Raw genomic sequence first — 25,193 nt, 5'->3', positions numbered from 1 at the left:
TTTCTCATTATAGTATGTTTGAACTGACTCATTTATGAACTGACTCTTGTATGTTTCATTGTACTAGAAATGGTGAGTAGTGACTTCCTAAACTATACCAATTATAGTTTACTAGTAAAGTTGTTAGAATGACTGATTATGTTTGAGCACCTTTGCTACCCAAAGGTATTGAACTGAAAGAAAGGACTTTTATATCTATATACATATACATAATATATAACTAAGATCCAAACTACATTCGGACAAACAACCGAATATCCTAAGCCCACAACCAAACAAGGAACAGGAAATAAGGCGAGTTATCAGTCCTAAGTCCTTTCAACCTTATTTATATAACTATATCCATATAGACATGATTTTCACAATATATAAGTTTAAAAAGAGTTTAATAAAGAATTTAACATATAAAAGAGTTTTAACCATTTGAATGGCTATAGATGACTTGATGTCAGTTTATAAAAAGGTTTTTGAAATAGTTTGATTGCTAACACAGTTTTGAAATATAATAAATACACTTGTTTGATAGTTATTAATCACATGTGATTGATATAATAACTATAATGTTTCTACTTGTATTCCCCCCGCCCCCATAAAAGCATTTAAAATCATTTAAACTATAAGTTAAGGGGTATGAACTCACCTGTAGTGAGTGATACGAATGTAAGTTCGATATAGGATGCTAAGTGTCAAGTGAACCATCGAGCACAAACGGATCCTATTAAGCATATAATGACATATATGTATATAATTAGTGTTTATACAACTAATCATGTAAGGAAAACACCTTAGGGACTAGGAAACACTTAGATTGAAGTGTTACAAGTACATATGATTGCATAAAAGGGGTTTATGGCTACTCTAGTGTGTGTATGGCCAAGAGGTGTATGGTCACATGTGTGTACGGACACATGTGTGTACGGCCATGGAGTGTACGGTCGTACACTCCTTGAAGAACATGCCAAGAAGGTGGTTTACGGCCATATCTAGCATCCCCTAAGTGTCCATGATCTTATGTTGGGGCATAACATGAGTTTGAGGCCTAAATATGCACTAAACAAGGGGTGTACGACCATATGAAGGGTGTACGGCCATACACTCTTTGTGTTCATGCATTAGATGATGTTTTAAGGCTAGGAATCATGTGTTCATCAAGCCTAGCTAGAAGATAGAAGAAAGACTCACACTTTTGAAGGCTTCTAATGTGTTCACGGACCAAGAACAAGTAGGTGTTCTTGGTGAATGTGAAGAAAACTTGAAGATCAAACCAAAAGAGGAAATTTCACGGATGAAATCAAAGGGTGATACTAGATCAAGCTATGTATCAAGAAATCAACGGAAGAAATACTTACATTCTTGAAGATCGAGGTGAAAAAAGTAGATGATAGTTGAGAGAGAAATCTAATTTCTTGGGTTGGATGTGTGAGGAATGAAGAGTAATGAAGGTATAACTCATATATGGACATGATTTTACGGCCCTAATGGGTGTACGGCCGTACACCCATGTGTACGGCCGTACACTCCTCTTGAAGGAGTGTTTGGCTTGAATGAAACTTGATGAACTTAAGTAACTCATTTCTAAACCCTAACTTTGAATGTACTAGGCTTAGAACACTCAAACAGACTCTAAACAATGCTAAAAGGTAGCAGAAACGAGTCTGACTTTGATTGAATTGAATAATTGTACAAGATAGAAATTTCGGGTTGTCACATCCTGCCGAGCTGATTGATGGTACTTTTCCATCAAATCATGATACATTTCATAGGGGTAGTAGTCCTCATAGGACTTCTGTAGCTCAGCAGTCATGGTTGCAATCATTAGACACGACACCTTTGTCACATCCCTCTCATGAGTAGTATGTTCAGCAATTTGTTCAGGAGTAGCAGTAGTGACATCAATCTCCTTGAGCTCCTTTTCTATGGAATATTATTTGTCCTCATAACGAATAGCCATCCTAATGTTTCAAATCCAATCATTGAAATTCGATCCATTGAAAATGACCCTCCCACATAGGTTCATGAGGGAGAAAGAGCCTGAAGAGATTGGGTTGGAAGCATTATTTGGGATAGACATCTGTAAAAGAAAAAGAACAAAGTTTAGATTAGATGAAAAATCCTTAATAAATCACCCAACTGAAATATTAAGGCTAGGGTCCAACACAATATTCTACAATTGCGAAGAGGGATGCCGTAATCCAATTGTAAAATATTTGAAGGTAGGTAAATGACGATTTACCAATTTCCACCATGAAAAACAAAATTATTTATTAGGTTTTAATTGGATTTGAAATTCCTAGATTCTTTTGAGATTCATTGAACTTTCAATGGCATGTTTGAATCTCGATTGTGCCCTCTCAAGTTTGTGACTGGGATGCCGAGGATCACAAACAAGGTGTGAATAACCATGCAAATATACTTGGTACTCTTAATGTTACAAATCACCTAACCAATGTGCCGGTTAACCACACACGCTCCATTGATCTATGATTAACATTAAGCTACCCTTTGCCACTCTTTATTAGTCCCAGATTAGTGTGCCGGTTAACCACACACGCTCCACTAACGACTCAATAAAGTGCAAAGTGTAATTTCATGGATTAGCACCTATTCACATTTTTCCTAAAGTAACTAAGATTGGGAATTTAATAATAGGTTTAGTTACTTTATAATTTCATTATACTTTTAACGATAATTAATGTCCTGTCCTACCCGTTCGGCTAACGACCCTCCACCAGTCAAGGAAGCGGTGAGTGGGAATGGACACCCATTAAACTGTCATTTTATGGGCAGTAACCTTATACCCCCCTTATAGACCGACTTCGTGAATGGGGCCTACTAACGGTAAGACTGGCTTTTTTTTTCTTATACATATATATAAGTATTAACATTTAATATTATAATAGTATAGGGTAGAATTTTAATCTTTTAAAACTCTAGGGTTTTGGAATTAAATATCTTATTAATGTGACTTTACAAATTCCAAAACTTGAGGGCAAGTTTTGAAACTTTTCAAGGCTTTTCATATTCATAACCTATGAACCATTATGAGTTTTAATATCCATCAATGTGACTTTTCATATAACCTGAGGACAAGTTACAATAACACATTTCATTAACAATTAGATCAAATTTTGGATCAAACACAGCTATCATATAATTTTTTCTATTGATCCAAACAAACTCATAGCAAGACAATTCATATCAAATACTACATATAATTACTTTATTATCTAAACATTTGACAATTGTCTTTTAAATGGACGAAGACAATCATTACCAATTTAGAAAATACAATTTTTATGATTACAAAACAGTTTGTGGTAATGACTTTATCCATTTTTTACCAAGAACTTGAATTTTCTGCACACAGGGGCACCAACTCGTCGAGTACATGAACTGGACTCGCCGAGTTGATGCTTTACTGAGTGGACTCGGCGAGTTCATCAGTCAGAGTGCATAAAAGTCGATTTTTCAGCTTTGAAAACAAGTGTGCATCAAATATAATAGAAAGCAATCCTAAGCTCTGATACCACTGTTGGGTTTTAAACACTATAACACTCCTATGGTGCACATGCAACCCTAGATGCTTTAGAACTATGTTTTCTCTAATTATACATGCATTTTCAAATTTCCAAAGCATATAACTTAACTAGCATACAATTCAAAGTAACAACTAGTTAGATATCTTACCTTTTGTGTAGCTCTTGACCTTGGAAGCTTGAGCACCTCAAATGTTGTGCCTCTAATGTGTCACAAACACCAATATGCAAAGGAGGCTTAAGAGAATAAGACTTGTAGCTCCAAAATCGGTTCTATGCTCTTGTGTACATGTGTGTAGCCAATTTTGTCACAAAGGGGAAGCTTTTATAGTGTTTCTCAAGTCTAGGGTTTCATCCATGCAACCCCAATGCACCATGACCTTCCATATCCCTTAGGATCCATGGGTTAAATCTCCATGGACTATCCATGAACCACTTAGCCCACCCTAATGGATCTTTGGCCCACACTATAAGAATGGATGATTTACATAATCAACCCCCTATATTTAATTAGTCACTTTTGGTCACAAAATTAATTCAAAATTAATTCTTGATCAACACTAATTAAATAATATGATTTCTCAATTAATATTTTATACTTATAATATATTAATAAATCACCAATAATATTATTCTCAAAAGTACAACCTATCAAATTGCACTAGTGAAGGCAACCCCAAAAAGACAATGCTTCAATCGGGTCAAGTATATACCAGATATAGTTATGAGCTTAGACACCAAATCCAACATGTACTTATTTGTTTTACAATAAAAATGAAAAAACTTGTTACTTTTACAAAAACAAAATACATACAAATTGAAAACCTATTCTAGCAATAATCACAAAGCGGCATCAAAATGTGCCAATTAATAGAAAATAACCCAAAATAAGCAACCAACACTATCCACAAGGTCTAAATGGCTCAAATGGCAACGCACTTACAATTACAACAATGCAAGAAACGTTTTAATGGTTTGTTTATAAACTCACGCACAAGAACTTTATAAAACTAATAATACTTGACAAGAAAACTTAAATAATTAAAATCAACAATGTTTAATCATTTTGGAAATTTTAGTTTTTCAACAAATTCATCAAATTGATGGGTATGACAAACAATCAAAATTTACAAAAAGGCAATTTAAATATATCAAATTTGATTTTGATACCAATATTGGAAATTGTAGGAATCTTAAAATAATTTACATAGAAACCAAACACATAACGGGAATAAATTTAATAATATTCATTTCTCAAAAAAGTAGATCACTTTGTACCAAATAAATTAACTTAATCACAACCATAGGGTGTTCATAGCAAATTTCTCAACTTGATTTTACAACGCCTTTGGTGTAAAAACTTTGTGATCAAAAGCATGACCACCTCCATCGGTAATCACACGAGCAAGACATGAATGACTACTAGACCTTTCTTCAACCCAAACAAATTTCTTCTCCGTGTGTTCTTCCTTGAAAAACCACGACCAAAAGGAGAGGGAGAGGCCTTCGAAGCTGTAGACTACGGTTAGAGAAGGAGGAGGCACGATTAAGGGAAGATTAAGGTTTCCATGACCCTTATCATAATCTATAAAAGCTTATATATATATATATATATATATATATATATATATATATATATATATATATATATATATAGAGAGAGAGAGAGAGAGAGAGAGAGAGGAGAAAGTTTATTTTGAAAACTAATATTTATGTGAGAACTTTAGATTTTTTATTTAGAACCATCACCAACACGCAACCTAATGGTTAAATTAATTGTCGAATAAACAAAAAAAGGTAAATTGATTGGTTGAGCTCACTCACTCACCTACTTTTAGTTTATCACATTATTTGTTGGTTGTTGGCAAATCTAGATAATCAAATTTTTAATAAAATTCAAGAATCAAGAAAAAGAACAACACAATTACAACGAAAAAAAAAGACGTTTTTTGATCCTCATAAGCAAGGGAAGTACTCTATTTTTCATATTATTGTCATGTGTTTGTTTTTTAGACAGTTAATCGAAGTGTCAAATTTAATACTTGGGTTGTTGGATGTAAAACTTAATTTTGGCTTGTATTTCGTTGTAATTTTTTTTCTAGCTTTTTATTAAATTCAATACAATTCTACAATTTTGATTTTTTTTATTGTTTTTAAATTCGTTCAAAAAAGATATACTTATATTTGTTATCATCAAATGTTGAAATATGGAACTACAAATTTTGTTTGATTCTCTTTATGAGTTCTAGAGCCTATCATGTAGCTCTTCAATTTAGAACGTTTTAACTAACTCACCTGGTAGGGGTCTGTTTGCTTCCTTTTTATTATTAAGTTCACTTAGGAGTAGGTGGGAAATAAAAACCAATAAGAATAAAAAATATGTGCAGGTATTTATTGAGAGAAAAATAAATCTCGTACATTTTTATTTGGTAAATGTAAGTATACGAAAACTTATATGCCTTCAGAAACAGAAAAATATCATTTGCATGATTTTCCCGATTAAGTCATGTTTATTCTACTAAATTAAAAAGAATCTTTTTTTTAATTAAGTTATTTTTCCAATAAGTTCGATAAATAACAAACTAAACGATAAGTCTTGAAATTTCTATCATATTTTGGCTTCATATCATTGATTTGATGAAATTTAGTATTCTTTAGAATATACCAGCTATGTTGAAAGCTATCAAAAATGAGTGATACACGAATTCAATTAACTATAGTTTGATAACTAAAAAGATTAAAATTCACATCTGATATTTTAACTTTTGAATTTATGTTTATTTGGTCAGTTAACTTGATTTAGGTTTTAAATGTCATTTAACTTGATACTTTTAACCAAAATGTCACTATGAGCGGTTATACCTAGTTTCCTGTACGTGGAAACTCATATAACTTATTGAGACATCATCATATGGGAGGGGTTTCAAAAAAATATTAAACAACAGTCTTTCACTCTTTAAGTTCATAACATGTTCACTCATAAGCATAACGGGTAAACTGAAGACTAAAATCAACACTGCAAGTTGGAAGAAAGGTACGTAACTTTGCTAAAACAACTTACTTAACCTTTGATTTTGAAATATTAAGTGTTGATTTTGAAAAAAGTGTAAAGTGTCAAAGTTAACTACAATGGAGAGGGGAGGGGTGTGCCAAACCATTACATTACGTGGGGAAGGGGGTATGTGTATAGGGATTAATGATGCACATTGAACAAATGGAGCACCCGACTTACTAACGAACCTTGTAGTATGAGGCTTTGAGCAACCGCTTAGTCAAAAACCTTCATTACTCTATTGGAAATTCAACATTGGCAAGAAGCTTGAAGTTACCGATGTGTGATTTAGATTTTAAGAAATGCATGGCTCATGGACATAATAATGATGGTCACACTTTTTATGTACAATAACTATTATGAGGAAGATGTATTGGGTTTGATTTAAAAAATGATCCAATTAATTTGAGTTATGATTAAAATGATGAGGAAGATGATGATAGTGAATATGAAGAGTATGAGGATGATGGTTTCTTTGATGATTGCCCAATGGAAGATGATGATAGTGAGTATGAAAAAGGTGAGGATGATGGTTTGTTTTAGGGCTGTCAAAATTGTACCACGGAAAACCAACCAACATGTTACCAACCGAACCAAGAAAGTTGGTAGTCTATATATTTGGTAGCCAACATGTTTGATTGGTAGTACCGTACCAATAAAACAATCTTGGTACGATAATTGAATACCATAATAATATCGTACCAATCAATATATATATATATATATATATATATATATATATATATATATATATACTACTTTATAATACATAGATAATACATATTTTAAGACCAAAGACTTAAAAACAAGGAGATGAATTTTTGGCATTTAGATTTATTTTGAATGGTTAGGATAGTGATCCATGTCAATAGATTTAAACCAATGAAAGTCAAGTATTTTATAATTTCTGAAACGTTGGATCTACATCGGACGGTAAGGATTATAGTTTTGGTGATCCTCGTGAGGTGCTTAGAACCAATCAAAAAAAAGTTTTTAAACCCACACAGACAAGGGTAAACACTCCCATATATCAATGATAGAGCTCAAATACTAAAAGTGAACAAGAAGAAGATTATGCCTAGACCCTTTTTTATATTGTACATAAATCGTACTTGATTACCATTTCTAATCAAAATTTAACAGTATTTGTTGGTGTTAGAGTTCATATCCGGATGCTTTATATTTTTATGTTTTTTTAATATTATAGCCATATGTTTTTATTATTTTGTTCATTTATGGTATTTATGCCTGAAAATAATAAAATAGAAAATGATATGTATTAAAAACATTGTAGATCTTACTTTCTGTATAACTTAATAATTTATAATAATAATAAATATAGTTTTCTTGTGTATATTAAATTTGTTGTATTTAATTAATTTCAGAAGTTATCGGTGTCGGCAACTTATGTATAATTACATTAATCAATTAAAATAAGGTGTATGAGGAAATATAGTAGATGGATAAATAGGTGATGCATTTTCATATCTATTTGAAACAACATATTTTATATTATAATGGAAATTATGTTATTTTTATTTTTACGTCAAAATGAAACGTGTTTCTATTTTAACTGAAAATATCATGTAGATAGAAAATGGCCATTGGGAACCATTCGTTGGAAGAAACAATTTGTCTCCGCCAAGCAACAAAATGAAACAAGTCTTGGTGCGAAGCAGACCTAAGTACACAATTTGGTTTAGGGGTCCAGTAAAAAAACATGATCAAATATGAATTTTACCATCTTTAAAATCATTATTCCAACCATCCTCCCGTTTACCTATATTTTTAAACTAAAACAACAATTTTAATTTATTTTTAAAACAAAAGAACATATTTTTATTTTCAAACCAAAACAACAATACACGCTTACTATTATCCACTTCGTGCCGAAAGAAAACCAACTTCACAGCAGAAACTATTTCCTGAAACAACTTTACTCAATGACACGAGTATGAGAAAATCATTTTATAGCAAGCCTTGCTAAATGTGTATGATAACCATATATGTATTCTCGAAAGAATCTGTTACTCCTAAAATCTAAAATCGGAAGGCTTTAGAAACCAAAGAGATACGCTTTGACGAAAAGGAAGATACACCGAAAGAAAACGATTTGACGAACGCGAAAACGAAACTAATTTTTAGCCCGATACTAATCACCAGTTTATATATATATATATATATATATATATATATATATATATATATATATATATATATATATATATATATATATATATATAAACATAGTAAAAACACTATGTTTACACTATATATATATATATATATATATATATATATATATATATATATATATATATATAAACGAAATCGTATATTTCAATTGTTAATTGTGAACATTATATACATTAGTCAATAGTTATTACCACGTTAAACCACTAAATTAAAACCTTACTTTAAAAGAATTTTTTTGTTAATTAAAAGAACTGTATAACTAATTTCTTTACTAAACGTCAAAATTACACGATATTTTTGCTTATTTTTAAATCTTACAATAAAAAATTAAAAGAAGTTGGTATATACCATTACCAATTTGTACCAACCAAACCTGTTGGTGGTCAAATATATTATTTGGTACGGTACTGATAGCTTTTTTTATACCGGTTATAATTGGTACAGTACATGGTTGAAGGAAAAACGAATTGGTTTCCTACCAATTCAACCCTTAGTTTGTTTGATGAAATTAATCTGGGTTGTGCAAATAATTATTTATATATATTACATTACACCAATTTACACTAAAATTAATATATACCAAGTATACACATATATTTCTAATTTATACAGTTTTTAACAAAATTTTCATTATATCTATTATTTATTTTTTTGCAAATTTTCTATATATTTTTTTGAACGGCGATGTTAGTATATGTCTGAGATTGAATCCATAACCTTCTGGTTAGAAATTCCTAATTAAACACCTTATTAGCTGTATGAGCTAGCCTCAAATTTTCCGTACACTTATTATAGTAACTTTATCAATTATATTATTAACCAATATCAATAAATATAATAAATCAATAGCATTTTACTATATCACATAATATTGCAAATAAAAAATATTATATTTAAAATATAATAATACAATTAAATTAGTTAGAGATATATAAGCTCAAACTTGAACAAAAATATATTGATGGAAGTTTAACACCAAAATGGCTTAATAGAATAATACAACATCAAATATGTAGTGTTATTTTGTTCATTTATTTATACTATTTTGATGCAACAAATGATTTTGTGCAAGAGTAAAATGATACAAAAGATAATATAAAAAAAAATGTATTTAGAAATATTCTTATGTCATGTACGAACCGTCTCATATGAATACTATAAAACAAAGTCAAATCTCATATGCTATTTGATGCACTCTCATAATAATACTCATTTTAATACATACATTTACATAAGGGAAATCAAATCGATATATTGAATCAACCTATGAAAATAAAGTCAAATACATTATGCTCATAAAAAATGACATTTGGAGATGAGAAAAAAAATATTTTGTATCAAAGTAAAATGATATAAAAATGATATTTGAAGATGTCCTTATGCCATGATGGTGTATCAAATAAGTATCTCATATAAATACTAAAAAACCAAGACAAATCAAATATGCTCATATTATACTTTTTTCATTTTTTGAATGCCTACTTTTACTCGATGCACTCATAATAATACTCATTTCAATGCCTACGTCTACATAAGTCAAATCATATATGCTTACTTGCTTAGTATGATACTATTTTTAATGCCCACATTTACTTAATGCACTCATAATAATACTCATTTCAATACCTACATCCATATAAGTAAAAGGGAAATCACATATGGTCATAATAGTCAACAAAAAGGTTCCTTAATAAGGATAACAAATAAATAAATAAAAGAAAGAAATAAAAAAAATCCAATACCTACATCCACATAAGTAAAAGGGCAATCACATATGCTCATAATAGTCAACGAAAAGGTTCCTTAATAAGGATAATAAATAACTAAATAAAAGAAAGATAAAAACGAAAAAAAGGTCCTACCGGGAGTCGAACCCAGGTCGCTGGATTCAAAGTCCAGAGTGCTAACCACTACACCATAGAACCTTATATATTAACGTTTTCGATCTTAATATCTACATATACAATGGCAGAAATTCAAATGACCACCTATGATATCGTCATCTTCGGAGCATCTGGTTTCACAGGCAAGCACGTAGTTAGAGAAGCTCTCAAGTTTCTTTCACCGAATTCGCCGCTCAAATCACTTGCCTTAGCCGGTCGGAACCTTTCAAAACTCTCCGAAACACTAAAATGGGCTTCCAAATCTCCCCCCACCCTCCCCCTCCTCGTTGCTGACACCTCTGACACATCCTCTCTCCGCCGCATGGCTTCCCAAGCTAAGCTTGTCCTTAACTGCGTTGGCCCTTTTCGACTTCACGGTGACCCGGTCGTCGATGCCTGTGTTGAAGCCGGATGTGATTATTTAGATATTTGTGGTGAGCCGGAGTTCATGGAGAGGATAGAGGCCGTTTACCATGAGAAGGCGGTGGAGACCGGCAGCTTGGTGATTTCAGCTTGTGGGTTTGATTCTATTCCAGCTGAATTCGGGTTCATGTTCAATTCCAGGCAATGGGTTTCGCCGGCAGCTCCTAATCGGGTTCAAGCCTATCTACAACTTGAATCTGATAAAAGGATGGTTGGAAATTTTGCCACGTATGAATCTGCAGTTTTGGGGTTCGCTAATGCTGATAACCTCATCAAGTTGCGACGATCAGGACGCAGAAGAGCTCGACCTTCGGTATGATAATGATACAGTAGTCATCGTTTTGTGTATTTATTTATACTCTGCTCTTACAATTTTTTTTTCTTTTTTTTTAATCTCAGATTCCTGGTTCTGCTCCTACAAAAGGATCGATCATAGAATACCAGAAACAGCTCGGACTTTGGGCCCTGAATCTCGCATCCGCCGATGCCACTGTTGTTCGGAGAACACTCTCGATCCTTACAGAAAATCCCACTGGTCTTCATGGAGTGAATGAGGATCCTAAAGTGGCAGATAAAAGAATCGCATTTTGGTCCATAGTAAAACCTGCTCATTTCGGAGTAAAGATTGGCAGTAAGAAGCTTCTGGGTCTCCTACCATGGATCGCAATTGGGTTGTCGCTTATGCGGTTGTGCGGATCCTCTCTGGGTAGGTGGTTTCTGTTGACATTCGCTTCAGTTTTCAGTCTTGGAGTTTTTAGGAAGAAGGGTCCAACCAAAGAGGAATTGGAGAGTGCTAGTTTTAAAATGTGGTTCGTCGGCCATGGATTCAGTGATGCGAATCTTGCTTCTCAGAGAAACGCAACGCCTGATACAGAAATTATTACGAGGGTGACGGGGCCTGACGTTGGGTATCTCACAACTTCGATCATTCTGGTTCAGTGTGCGTTGATTATTTTGGAACGACGGGGAGATCTTCCGAAAGGCGGCATCTTAACTCCTGGAATCGTTTTTGGCCCCACTAATCTTCAAGATCGACTACAGGAGAATGGTGTTTCCTTTGATATGATTTCAAAGACTCAATTCTATACATGAATTGGATGCTCTTCTTATTAGTTTTACTTTTAGATGCAATAAAATGAGGTACCAAGGCCATCTATGTATCCGTAGCACCTATAAAAAAAAATTAAAACACCCCAAAGTCATTTTGTATGAAGTTTCATTATATAATAAAAAATACGATTATTTTACACTGTTGTTTTATAATATTTTGTTAAATTAGTTCATTATTTTTATAAACATTATAGTAAAAAATAAAAAAGTAAAAAAGTTTAACTAAAAATCATTACGTTTGTAACCGATTACTTTGGATGGAATCCAAAAAAAAAAAAAAAAATCTAACTTACAAGAAACGTTTTTTGCTAGGGTTTATTTTGTTTAATATCCATTTATTTCTTCCGATAAACTAGTCTCAAATTAACTAATTTAAATCTAAATTTTTTATTAATTTAAAAGCATAGATGTTTTTAAATCATAATCTATAATAAAAAATGCATTTCATAAATCTAAATCGTATATGACTATTCAAATATTTAGAAGTTAGGTTAGTAACATTTGTAGTCGATGAACTTTGATTAATCGATGTTGTAAACAAATTAATGTTTTTTCTATTATCCAGATATAAATTATTTAATTTTATCTTCTGTTTAGACTTATCATATAATATAATAGTAGAATGATATTAAGAGAAAAACAATGAAACGTAAGATGATACAAAATAAGATGACGATTGAAATAGTTTAGTATAAGTGCATGTTAGGTAAGCGCAACATGTTAAAAAAAACATACATTCTTATAAACAACTTGTTACACAAAAGCACACGTACGCCACATAATTTTATTATTTTTTTCGATATATAAATAAAAGTTTCCACAAAATAGAACGCAAGGATATGTTTTTTATTTATTGTACAATCCATATTCGAAATTGTAAAAAAAAACATTTTATAACAAAGAGTGCTATAAATGACAATTTTCAGAAAATCGAATGTTACAATAGAATTTTTTTTTCCACTCAATGCTCGAAATCCTCAAAAATATGTCATTTACAAAGTAGGATGCTATAAATGATAATTTCTAGAAAGTAGAAAAATGGATCTTTTTTTAAGTGAAATTGAGTTAAAAAAACAGTTATTTTCGGTTAAAACCAATTCGATTATGTTATAATAGAAAAAACCAGGTAAAAACCAGTTTGCAATTTTTTTAAAACTTATACCAAACCGTCGATTTGGGTTTTTTTACTGTTTAAAAAAGTTATTTTGTTTGCACACCTCTAGCTCCTTATACAAGATGACCCTCCTTATAATTCCCATAGGGTATGGGGAACTAATTATGTACCAATTTGGCAAAAAGAATTTAAAAATAAACAAATATTTCACAATTTCAAAATCATAACCAACATAAAAAGGTAAATTTTGATTGAAACATAAATCTTAATGATGAAATAAGCTGCCAAAAAACAAACATGGTGCGTATATGTATTTAAGTATCTATAACTTCAGTTTTAATTATTTAAGGAAGGAAAAAGGAAACGAACTTATTAATTACCTTACCCTATTTTTTTTTGTTTTTCTTATAATATTCTTACAAAAAACCAATCTCATAAACACTAACAAAATATCCATATGTAACACCAATATACATAAAAGTAGTATGCCTTGATAAACAAATCAATAAAAGTACATTGTTATTTCTTACTTTGTGAATTATAACATTCAACTTTCCTTATATGTCTATCTTTTTCTTTTTCCTGTTCCCTATCTCATTCTATATCCATGTCATTATATTGCATACTCTGTAAACATAATCCAACCATCCAAAAGTATTAATTAGCTAAAATTGGGTAAAAAAAATTCTACATATAATGACCAAATATAGAAAAATTCAAGGTGTTATACCATAATTGGGTATATATTTTTAAAGTAAAGTCACTACAATGTGTTCTCCCTAATGAACACAAATCAAAATGTATTAATAAGCTCACAACCAACCTCTTTAGTAAACCTTTAATGATATATAAGTGCATAATTTAAATTAAGAATAAATTGAAACCCTTTGGTATTATTTTATTCTATATAAGCATGATTTTGGCCAATTCCTACGATAACACCAGAAGTCATTGTCTACGATACTCAGAATAACGACCCTTGGGGCATTATCACCAAGAAACCCAACCTGTGGATTTTGATAACAAACCAAATAGATTTGAACGGAATATAGTAAAAGATAAAAAAAATATATCAAAATATAAACGGAGAAAAAATAATATACAATCTTCACCATACCAGTTCTATTGTCACAAACAAATGGATTAATATTCACATTATCAGTCATGTTCTATAAGGATTAACTTCAAACCTCTAATCAACTCATAACAAAACTCTGTTATATTTATCAATCATAACAAATCTCCTATTCTTGCATTTATAAAGTATAACAATTTAAATTTAGTCATGGAAGTTGTTGGTTTTACTTCATATTTAGCATACACATCAACTAAAGGTGGAAAGCAGATCAGTTTGTATATGTGAACCCACATAACTTTATCCAACAATGTGAAAATCGAACTATCAAACTTCTTGTTTAATAGAAATGTCTGAATGAGAGTTACTGACCATTTTACTCTAAATCCATAGTGAATTTCTGTAAAAGTAATAGATCTTTATCCTACATAACCAAAAAGTGAAGATCTAGTCTTCCATACGAAAAATAGAAGTAACATTTTGACTTTTGAGGTCAAAGACCAACTTTTTACTCCAAGATTGATATACATTCTTCATATTTTTAATTAAAAGAAATTTGTAACTATGTTAAAAGCATGTCAACATATCTAATGCATGATGTTCATGTAGCGTTTGTGACATTTTTAATTTAAACTCTGATTGAAAAAAAGTAGATTTGACCTTGGAGAAGTTGAATTGGTATCTATAAGCAAGAAACGACGATTTAATGAAACGATAAAAAAACACCTACATATATAGTAGCTTCTTGCGGAGAAGTTGTGAATGTAGCAAAACCCAAGACATATGTATCGTCTGAACCTGGATTTTATCAAAATTAGGTAAACCATGTTAAATAAAATGAAAGGCTAAATGCAAGAAATAACTTGTAGTCACATTTAATCGTTTCTTATAGAATCCTACTTTTATTTATTAATAGGTGATATATTTTTGAAGAACATTGTCGTAATAAGAATAAATGAAAGTGCGATGCTATAATATACTAACCAGTGAGAGTACATTATTATTTTTTGTATTTAACTATTATACAAAAAAGAATAAAACTTTATCAAAATTCTAACCTCGATAAATTCTAACAAACCTAGTCCAGTAGCCAATAATCTAATATGATGCCAAAAACTACAGACATAGTCTTAAAACCCTCCTGCAAAGACAAAAACATGTTGTTACTAATTTAGAGGGCACCAATATTCCACCCCTTTTAACCAACTATATAAAAACGCGTTGGTATAACAGCTCTGCATTTCATATCAATCAGATAATTCAACAAAACTATGAAAACAAATGAAACAATTTTTGGAAGTTGACAAAGCAAGAAGAACATTTAATGATGAATTATCGTCCAACAATCACTTCTTCTATATTAACCTTCTGGTGAGATGATAAGATATTGTGATGATAATCTATATCTCGAACAACCTGTACAGATCAAAAAAGTGTCACATGATGAGTTCTCACAAAAAAAATCATTTAATATGAAACTAATGGAGTTTTTCAATTCAGCAAAATATTGTTGAAAATAATTACTAAAAACTCAACAAAAGCAGCTAAACCCCAAAAAAATCAAAATTTTGACTCTACTTTATTTAATGATAGAAACAAAGGAAATGTAGGTTTCTTTGTGACATTTTGTCAAACACCCGATGGGTACTAAAGTCAAGAAACTTAGGAACATTTTGCATCATTTGTATATGCACTGTATTACCTAAAAAGAACCGAGTAAAGACATTGTACAACTGTTTCACATAACTTCTAAATCTATGAATTCAAGAACTTACACGTATGAAAAGTGAAAGCATCATATACCTGATGGGATACACAATATCAATCATCATAATCATTGCTCTGATAAAATATTTCCTTGAAATTGATGGTTTCGTCACCGACAACCACATTATCTATGATAAAAATTGACACTATTACAACAAATAGCAAGGGGTGAGGTTAAAAGACGATCGTGATAGTGATTAGATATAAGGTTTTAAGAGGGTTACAATTTAAGAGATATAAAATGAATAAGATGAAGCAACACAATTAATCGAGATGATGAAGAGGATTAGGGTTTAAGAGGGATAAATGGAGAAAAACACAAATGGAAAGAATTACCTGGTGATGAAATCACAAGAAAGAAGAGTAAAACGTGCAAATACCCATAAAATATTAATAACTTTTCACAAATCATACATCTTTTTCGTGTTATTTGAATTCGAAAAAACCTAATTGATATCTACTATGGTGGTTATGGAATTCAAATCCTATAAATACTGAGATTACCTTCATGATTTCGTGAGATATGGTGATCATCACAAAAATTTCGCTCACATAATCCATTGGTAACCACTAAATATGGAAACAGATCGTGTTGTGAATTAGGTTCAAAAATCAAATGGATTTGAAATAATGAAAACTGGAAATCTGATTTATAGGACATGATGGTCGATTGAAGCAATAAGGTACTGGACGGGAAAATTAGGGAGTAAAATGTTGGAGGAGTGACACATGGCAAGAAGGTGGATTAAAAGGGTGACATGTGGCACCTTATAGAAGTTTTAATTAGGAAGAGAGATTATTTTTATTATTATTATTATTATAAAATATGTCATTTTCCATACACCATATACATCTGAAATAATAACTCTTCAACTTTCAACCTAACAAAGACTACACCAATAATCAAACTCATGAATGTTTATAAAACTTCTCTAAAATTAATTGCTACATTTTTAGACATAATTATATAAAAAACAAAAAGAGCATATGAAATTCTAACTTTTTTTTAAAAGAGTATATTTTATTGAAAGAAGTCAAAGATAGTCTATTAATTTCTAAGACTATTTTAATAAGAACTATGGATATACTCATGCTCTGCGTGGAGCGGAGGTTGCTGTTTTTTGCTTCAAGTTTGTGTTTGTCTTAATTTTGATTTATAGAAACAACCATCATAATGGGTCTCTTAACCCAGGTATTAGCGAGTAAACACTAAATAAAGACAAATACATCATACTCAAGGCTTTCTATTCCAATATGGATTGCCCACAACTCCTTTTCAGTCTATTTCCAGCCAACAAAAGCCATAGTAGATTATGTTATTCTAGCTCCCAACTCATTTACATTCTTAAAAACACTATACAAAAATAAAAGTTTTGTTAACTTGTATGAACCTTTGGACTTCCTAAATAACAAAAATAACTTTATCAGTGCACAAGCCCATGGGAACAAACAACAACCAGAGCCAACATACACCTGGTAAGAAAAAATTCAGAATATAAGCTTATTATATCATCATAGTTTCAAAAATAAACCAATTATGCGATTATATTTTGAAAAGTAAACCCAGTATAGCATTGTACTTCCAATTTTGTCTTATCACAACATTATAGTTTTAACTTTTAAGGATATCGAAAGATATGAAAGTAGGATGCTCATTTCATATTCAGTACACTCACATGCATATAGAAATAGAAAGTTGATATTAAATATACCCACATACATTTCATAACTTTGAAGAATATAAAAGATTACAGAGAAAAGATGACATCAAAGCATGGTTTTTGTTTGACTTAATCTTTCGGGTCCCATATTTTAATACTCTTCTATTTTAACACGAACATTTCCAAAAAGCATACGACACTTGCACCGGAAAACACGTGAAACATTTGTAAGCCCATCAAAGCCGACATAAGATTTTTACCATGCTTCTTTAAACTTTCACATCACTCATATTTTTAGGGTTTGCATTTCTGGTCCTTACGTGGGGCGTACTCCATGGGTACACTTGGTGTAACTCATTAAAAGGTGGCAGGACTTCTTTGAGTACTCAGGGCGTACATAAGAGGTACGCAAGGCGTACTCATGCAAATCCCAAACCCTAATTTTTAGGGTTTGGACCCTATTTATAGGACCTTAATGTTAGATTAGGTGTCTAAGCCCATAACTATAATTGGTATGTACTTGAACCGATAGTAGCATGGTCCTTTTGGGTTGCCTTAACCATAGCAATTTGATAGGATGAATTATTGAGAAAGAGGTTAATTGTGATTTATTAATATATTATAAGAATAATATATTAATTGAGAATTCATATTATTTAATTAGTATTGATCAGAAATTAATTTGGAATTAATTTGGTGATCAAAAGAGACTGATTAAATTAAAGGGGACTGATATTGCAATTATCTAATAATTAAAAGTTGGGCTGAGAATCCCTAAGGAAGGGATGGACGAAATCTTTTGTGTAGCCCACATAGATTTCGTCCACAGGGGCCTTCTGGAAGGATCTTGTGGGCTGTTTAAGGCTTAAGCAATCACATTAGGGTTTTACCTGAAACCCTAGTAGTTCAGCTATATAAGGAACCCCCTGGATCCCTGAAATCGGCCATTTGCTTCCTAGAGAATACCCTAGCCGATTTTAGAGCCTCTCCTCTCTCTCGTATTCTTCCAACTTGCTACTTGGTGTTTGTGACTCACTAGAGGTGCAACAATTGGGGCACTAAGCTCTTGAAGGTCAAGATCTACAAGCCACAAGTAAAAGGTATTCTTCTAACTTTGTTTTATATTACATATTTCGAAAACTGCATGCTAGTTAGGGTTCATACTTTGGATGTTTTGATTTGCATGTATAACTTGAGAAAAACATAGAGCCAAAGCATTAGGGTTGCATGTACACAATAGGAATGTTGTAGTGCTCAAAACCCATCACTTAAGTCCTTGAGGCCTCCCTCATCACCATCTCCCACTGTAGCAAAGCACCATTTCGAAACCCTAGCCACCGTGTGGGGTTCTTGAGCTTTTAGAGTGATATCTTGTGTGTTTTGTGAAGAAGGTGATCAATGGAGGAGCTCTTAGGAGTCCATTGCTTGTAGATCTAGATTTTGGTGTTCATCTAGCTTCTTCAAAAGGTAAAAAGCTCTCACATTGATGGTTCATTTTCTAGATCTTGTTGGTTGATGAACCCTTATGTGTTTTTTATCCCATGGCTTTGTTTCTTGTGAGTATGAGCTACTCTAGAGCTTAGGATTAGCATTTCTCCGTGTTTTCTGATGTTCTTATGTCATAAAAATTGGATCTTGATGGTTACATTCCATCCATGCATGAATTGTTGGTCATTATGTGAAGTTATGAGCCTAGGGTTAGGTTTTGGGCTTTATTAATCCATGCAAAAGCTTAAGTTGTCAACTTTATCAGTTAAGACCTTCCCAAGATTTAGATATGTGAATTGGACGTTTGGACTTTAAGTATTAAGAGCTTAAAATGATTTTGGACAAAATAGGGTTACACAGGGTGTAACCTCTGTGTACGTATGGCGTAACGGAATGGCCCTGTATGCCTTTTCTATGGACACCGAGCATGCAGGGTGTAATGCAGGAGTACGCATGGCATACTCCCAGAAGTCTATTTGGGCCATTTTTGGGCCTTGGGCCATATTTAGTTGGGTCCATTATGGGAAGGGTAAAATGGTCTTTTACCCTTAGTAACAGAGAATATGACTTGGACCTTTAATTATGGGTTATTACCCTAAATACTAATTAGGGTTGGTTTGGATGTGTTCAATGTGAAGAGCCTTTGTAGCAGCAATGCGTGTGTGATTTGGATATCGTCAGTTGAGGTGAGTCTCTTCACTGCACTTGGGGGTCGAAGGCACCAATACCGATCCATTGGATTATGTTATAGGATGATAGTTGTCTTTGTGACACTTACTGACATGCATATATATGATTGTTGTCTTTGTGACTCTTGCTAATATGAATGTATGCTTAGATGTAGGAGGTGAAATCGACATGTACCGGTTAAAGGATATCGAGGGATTCAGAAGGGACTTACAAAGTCGGAAGGGACCCACAGAGTCGGAAGGGACTCATGTACTTCCGGATCAAAAGGGAAGGGTCCATCATGATCTCATCGCAGCCACCGGTGTTAAACATTTTATGATTTTGGGATTTTACTCTGATAACTATTTTCTATAGTGACATACTTTGATGGTTTTTGAAATGTATGGTTAATGGCTTGGTTGATTTAAAAACAAAATTTTTTTACTTAGTATTTTTGGGATGTTATAAGTTGGTACCAGAGCCTTGGTTTGAGGGATTCGAGCACACTCTTGGGTGTGTCTGAACTTAAACTAAGGAATTCGTAAAAAGAAAAAGATTTTTATAAAAATAGGGTGTGATGCGTGCAATCGATCGAGCTCAACTAAGTATTCCCAAAATACCCATACATGTTTATTTGATTCATTATGTGAATATGTGAATAACACGCTAGATTAGGGCTAAGAAACTACTCATAATTGTATGTTAGGATAGATGCCTTTATATGTCTACTGTATGAGCCTCTAGAACTGCATGCTACTATGGATTGCATATGATATGATAGGATGGCCTGTTAGGCAGTGCTCTAGTTAGAACTCGATGCTCGAATGTTGCTTACTTTGCGATTTTAGGAACCACTGTTAATATCAGTTAACTATCAAGCGAATATACTAGATTACATGTTACAGAAATTAGATAATTTTAAAAGGTTAGGTTTAACTCTATTTCTAGCTCTTGTTTGAGTCCAACCGTTGTAGTGTGAGACCTTGTAGTCAAAGAACTATATAGTTTCTGTTGCATGTAATTATATTTGTAAGATAGTTAGCGGGTGTAAGTGGGGGTTGTACCTGTAGTTGATGGCGGAGAGTGGTGGTAGGGAATCCTAGGAGAACCTAAGAAGCATGTTAGTTTGGTAGTAAGGGAGTCACTTAGGGAAATCGATATGACTCTTGTGGAAAGTATGGATAGGTGTGGAAGGTAGTACTGGGCCCGTACTACTGAAAGCACAGGATCTGTACTCGAGTCAAGGGGAATCACGAGGATACTAAGGAACTCGCTAAGTGTGGAAATTCTTCGAGTGTTTTCTGATAATTGTATTGTTTATTTTCAGTATGTTGGTCACTCGAGGAGGTTCAGGTCCTAGCGAGGGATCGAGTTCAGGTTCAGGAGCCGGACTTTTGGATGATCAGATGCGAGAGTTTATTTCTTCTGATATTACATGTGGTGTTATGGAGCATTATCCTATGATCTTTGGTACGATCAAGCAGGGTATTATGGAGATGTTGGATGAGCGTCTGGGCGCATTTCATTCTGAGATGGTGGTTATGGTGGATGCACGCTCTTTGAATTTTTGAGAGTTTCATGCGTGTGGGGATCTTGAGTTATTCTGGAAGAAGGACCCCATTGTTAGCAGGCGATGGCTGGCGAACATCGCGAACGGTTTCCGGACTAGCTCATGTCCCGAGGAGGTGAAGGTCAGACTTGCATCCTGTCTTTTGAAGGACATAGCTCGTGATTGGTGGGAGGAGGTAGGCCATGCCTTAAGAGGTGTGACCGTTGAGGCGATAACTTTGGATGATTTTGTGACGAGATTCAAGGCTGAGTTTGCACCGGTGATTGAGGTTCGACAGCTAGCGAGGGTGTTCCATGACCTTCGCTAGACTACTGAGTCGGTGGCTGAGATCCCCGCCATGTTACGTGAGAGGGCTTTGTTGGTTCCGCAGTATGTGGCGGACGGGAGATGAAGAAGGCCAGGTATCATGATATGTTGAAGGATGAGATTCGGGAGTTTATGAGCATGTCCAGCTGTAGGACATTGGAGGACATAATAGCTCGGGCTCGCGAGTGGGAGATTGATCTGGAGACAATGAGGAAGAGGAAGTCGGTTCAGGCGCATGTATCAGAGGGCTCGAGTAATAAGCCCAATGTTTTTGATTCGCGTTCAAGGGGCCTGCAGGGTCGGGGCTGCTGTGGCAAGTGTGGTAAGGCGCATGATGGAGTTTTCAGGGTAAGTAGGTCTGACTGCTACAAGTGCGGCAAGACCGGTCACTTTTCAAGGATTTCCCCACCATTCAGGTATCTGATCTGATTTGCTTCCATCGCAATAAGAGGGACCACAAGAAGGCCAGTTGTCCGAGTTTGGCAGGAGGAGTGGTGGTAGTACCCGCTCCAGCTATGTTGAGGATCACCGACGACCTTCAAGGAAAAGCAGATGTTGTAACGGTCGGGATTTAGGTATTTACACTTCTTACCCCTAACTTGAAAATCATTGAAAAAGTTGGTCCTTTGGTATGTTGGGTGTACTTGAGGAGTACGCTTAGCGTACGAAGGTTGGGTGGATCACGAAGGTTCGGCACGTACGCTGGGCGTACCAATGGTTACGCAGGGCGTACGTGACTGAACACCAAACCTTAATTTTCGGGCTTGAGATCTATATAAACGTCCTTATAGCTTTTGGACCAAACCCTAATCAGCCTCCATAGCCTCATTTCGTCCCTTAACCTCATATTTCCTTGTGAGTGTGATTCTTGAGCTTAGAAGTATGTTGGTGGCCATTTTAGAGTGTATTCACGAATGAGAAGGTGGTGATCAAGCTTTAGGTGTCATTGAGCTTTAGGATCTTGCATCTAGTTCAGCTTGAAGAACTTCTGGAGGTATAAAGTCATGACGTTGTCATTCCTTTTGATTGTTTGAGCTAGGGTTTTGTTATGGAGTCCCTTTTTGGCTTTTGGACCTTTTCTTGTGAGTTTAGCAACTCCAGGGATTAGGATTGCTAGATCCAATCTCTTTGAGCATGTTTGAAGCATAAAGGTTCCATCTTGGAGGTTGTTTAGATCCCATGCATAAGTTAAAGGTCTTAAATGAGGTCTTAATGAGAAGCATGAAGTATAGGGGTCACTCATGACATGAAAGGGCATAAAGTTGCCAACTTTATGCCTTAGGACATCTTAATGGACCCAGATCTAAAGTTTGATATTGAAATCCCAAGTATTAAGTACTTAATGGTCGATTGTGCATGTATGGCTTGTACGCCATGTGTAGTATCATGTACGCAGCGCGTACTGTGTATGAGGTTGTACGCTGAGCGTATATGAGTGGTACGCAGGGCGTACGCACGCAGATGGGTTTGGGCCTCTTTTTGGATTTGTAAGTTTATTGGGCTTTATTCAACTTTGGGTGTGGTCCCATTTAGAGTTTTGGACTGATATTGTGTTTTGGGCCATAGTTGCTTTCGTTGGGCCTTATTGGGCCATGTGGCCCATTAATGATTTTATCTTGAATTTTGGGCCCATTAGCAAAAGGAAGACTTTTGGGTCATTATGAAAGGGCTTAGGCTTAAGTGTTTAGACTCTTTGATTAGGTTGAGCTATAATACTAATTTAGGGTTAACTGTATCATTGTTCAGTGTGTGGTTTCGGACTGTTAGAAGAGCAGCTTTTGTGTTCAGCATACTGAGGTGAGTCTTCTGACCACACTCATGGGTCGAAGGCACCAAGGTCGGCCCATTAATGGTTATGAGATGATTTGTATTGGGATATGTAGTTGCTTACTATTTGAATTATATGTGGACTTATGTGTAGACCATGGGAGGATCCCATGGCATTTGGCAAGACCCTGGGAGGAGCCCATGGCGCAGGGATATAAGACCATGGGGGTAGCCCATGACATTCCAATAAAGACCATGGAGGGAGTCCATGGCAAACTTATATGTGTATATGTGTGCATGGTATTATGTGATTATATGATTCGTGTGTGTTGGGAAAATCACTAATCTTGTGCTTACAATTTTATTGCATGTTTCAGGTACCTCTATTGATAAGGGCAAGGGCTCGGCTTGATGGCGTGGCGTGCATTCGCCAGTGTTTTCACATTTAGTTTTCGTACTCTGAATTTTAAAATAATATGGATATGTAATGGGATTTTTGGACACATTGTGGTTGGTATTGATGAAATTAAAAGTTAAAAATTTTATGTAAAAATTTAGGCTTTTACAAGTTGGTATCAGAGCCTTGGTTTGAGGGATTCGGGCACACTTTTGGGTGTGTCAGAAATCCAAATGAGGAAATGGTAACAAATTGCTTTTCAAAAAGAAACCTAAATTTAATTTCCTGAAAAAGATTTTGTAATAAAAAGGGGAGAATGCAATGCGTGTAATCGGGCGAGCTCAAGTAAGTGTTCCCAATGTTTTAGCCATGCTATAGTATATATGGAAGTTAAAGTTACATGAATTATTTGCTAAGTATATGCTTTCAAAGTTGTACATGCTTAGGATTGCATTATCATAGAATGAGGGAATCTACCTTATTCTTGTTCCTTGTTTGGTTGTGGTTTAGGGTAGAAGCTTTATTTGACAGTCTATGTGATTCTTTTTGTGTATAACTTGCATGCATAAGGCAACCTGTTATGATTAATCTCAGTTTCTGGTTTGCTGAGGATTGAGAATCCTAGAGTAGTCTAGGACCTGAGTTAGTTTTGTATTTATGAGTCATGATTTGTCATTGGATGATTTAGGGGTATCAGGTATGGCCTTGGGGAAGGTACAGGTAGGTGTGGAAGGTAGTATTGGGCTCGTACTACTGAAAGCACAGGACCTGTACCCGAATCAATGACAGACCTGATAGTTCTTAGGAGTCCGGTGAGGAGGAATGTCTCTCGAATTCCTTATCTTTGTTAATTGTGATATTTTCAGTTGAGGATGGTGATGATCACGCGAGGTTCAAGTTCAGGCTCCGGTGCAGAGCCCATTGATTCGAGGCTGCTTGATCTTATCGCAACTGAGGTTACTTGTGGCATCCTTGATGCTACCCCGGTGATTTTTGGTACCGTCAAGGAGGGCATCATGGAGATCATGGAGGAGCGGCTCAGGTCTTTCCGAGCCGAGATTGTTGCAGGTCAGATTGGGGTCCGAGCTCCCTTGTTCAGAGAGTTTAAGGCGTGTGGAGTGCCTGAGTTCTTCGGGGTCAAGGATCCCATCACTAGTCGACGATGTGTGGCAGACATGG

At 34.1% G+C, this 25,193-nt stretch overlaps 1 protein-coding gene and 1 non-coding gene across 2 annotated transcripts; one reads left to right on the top strand and one right to left on the bottom strand.

The window, feature by feature from the left end:
- Positions 1-10,637: 10,637 nt before the first annotated feature.
- TRNAQ-UUG (transfer RNA glutamine (anticodon UUG)) lies at positions 10,638-10,709 on the bottom strand. Its single transcript has one exon. It is a non-coding gene; the product is annotated as a tRNA-Gln (tRNA).
- Positions 10,658-12,337, top strand: LOC145160453 (putative mitochondrial saccharopine dehydrogenase-like oxidoreductase At5g39410). The gene is made up of 2 exons (XM_079079647.1): positions 10,658-11,403; positions 11,490-12,337. The coding sequence occupies exons 1-2, from the start codon at positions 10,750-10,752 to the stop codon at positions 12,180-12,182; spliced, it is 1,347 nt and encodes a 448-aa protein (XP_078935773.1). The 5' UTR covers positions 10,658-10,749; the 3' UTR covers positions 12,183-12,337.
- The last annotated feature ends 12,856 nt before the right edge of the window (positions 12,338-25,193 follow it).

Source organism: Lactuca virosa, chromosome 2 (assembly GCF_052849685.1).
Source record: "Lactuca virosa cultivar CGN04683 chromosome 2, Lactuca_virosa_CGN04683_v6, whole genome shotgun sequence".
Classification (NCBI taxonomy): domain Eukaryota; kingdom Viridiplantae; phylum Streptophyta; class Magnoliopsida; order Asterales; family Asteraceae; genus Lactuca; species Lactuca virosa.
The sequence above is the reverse complement of the archived record's forward strand: the minus strand, read 5'-3'. Positions and strand labels throughout refer to the sequence as shown.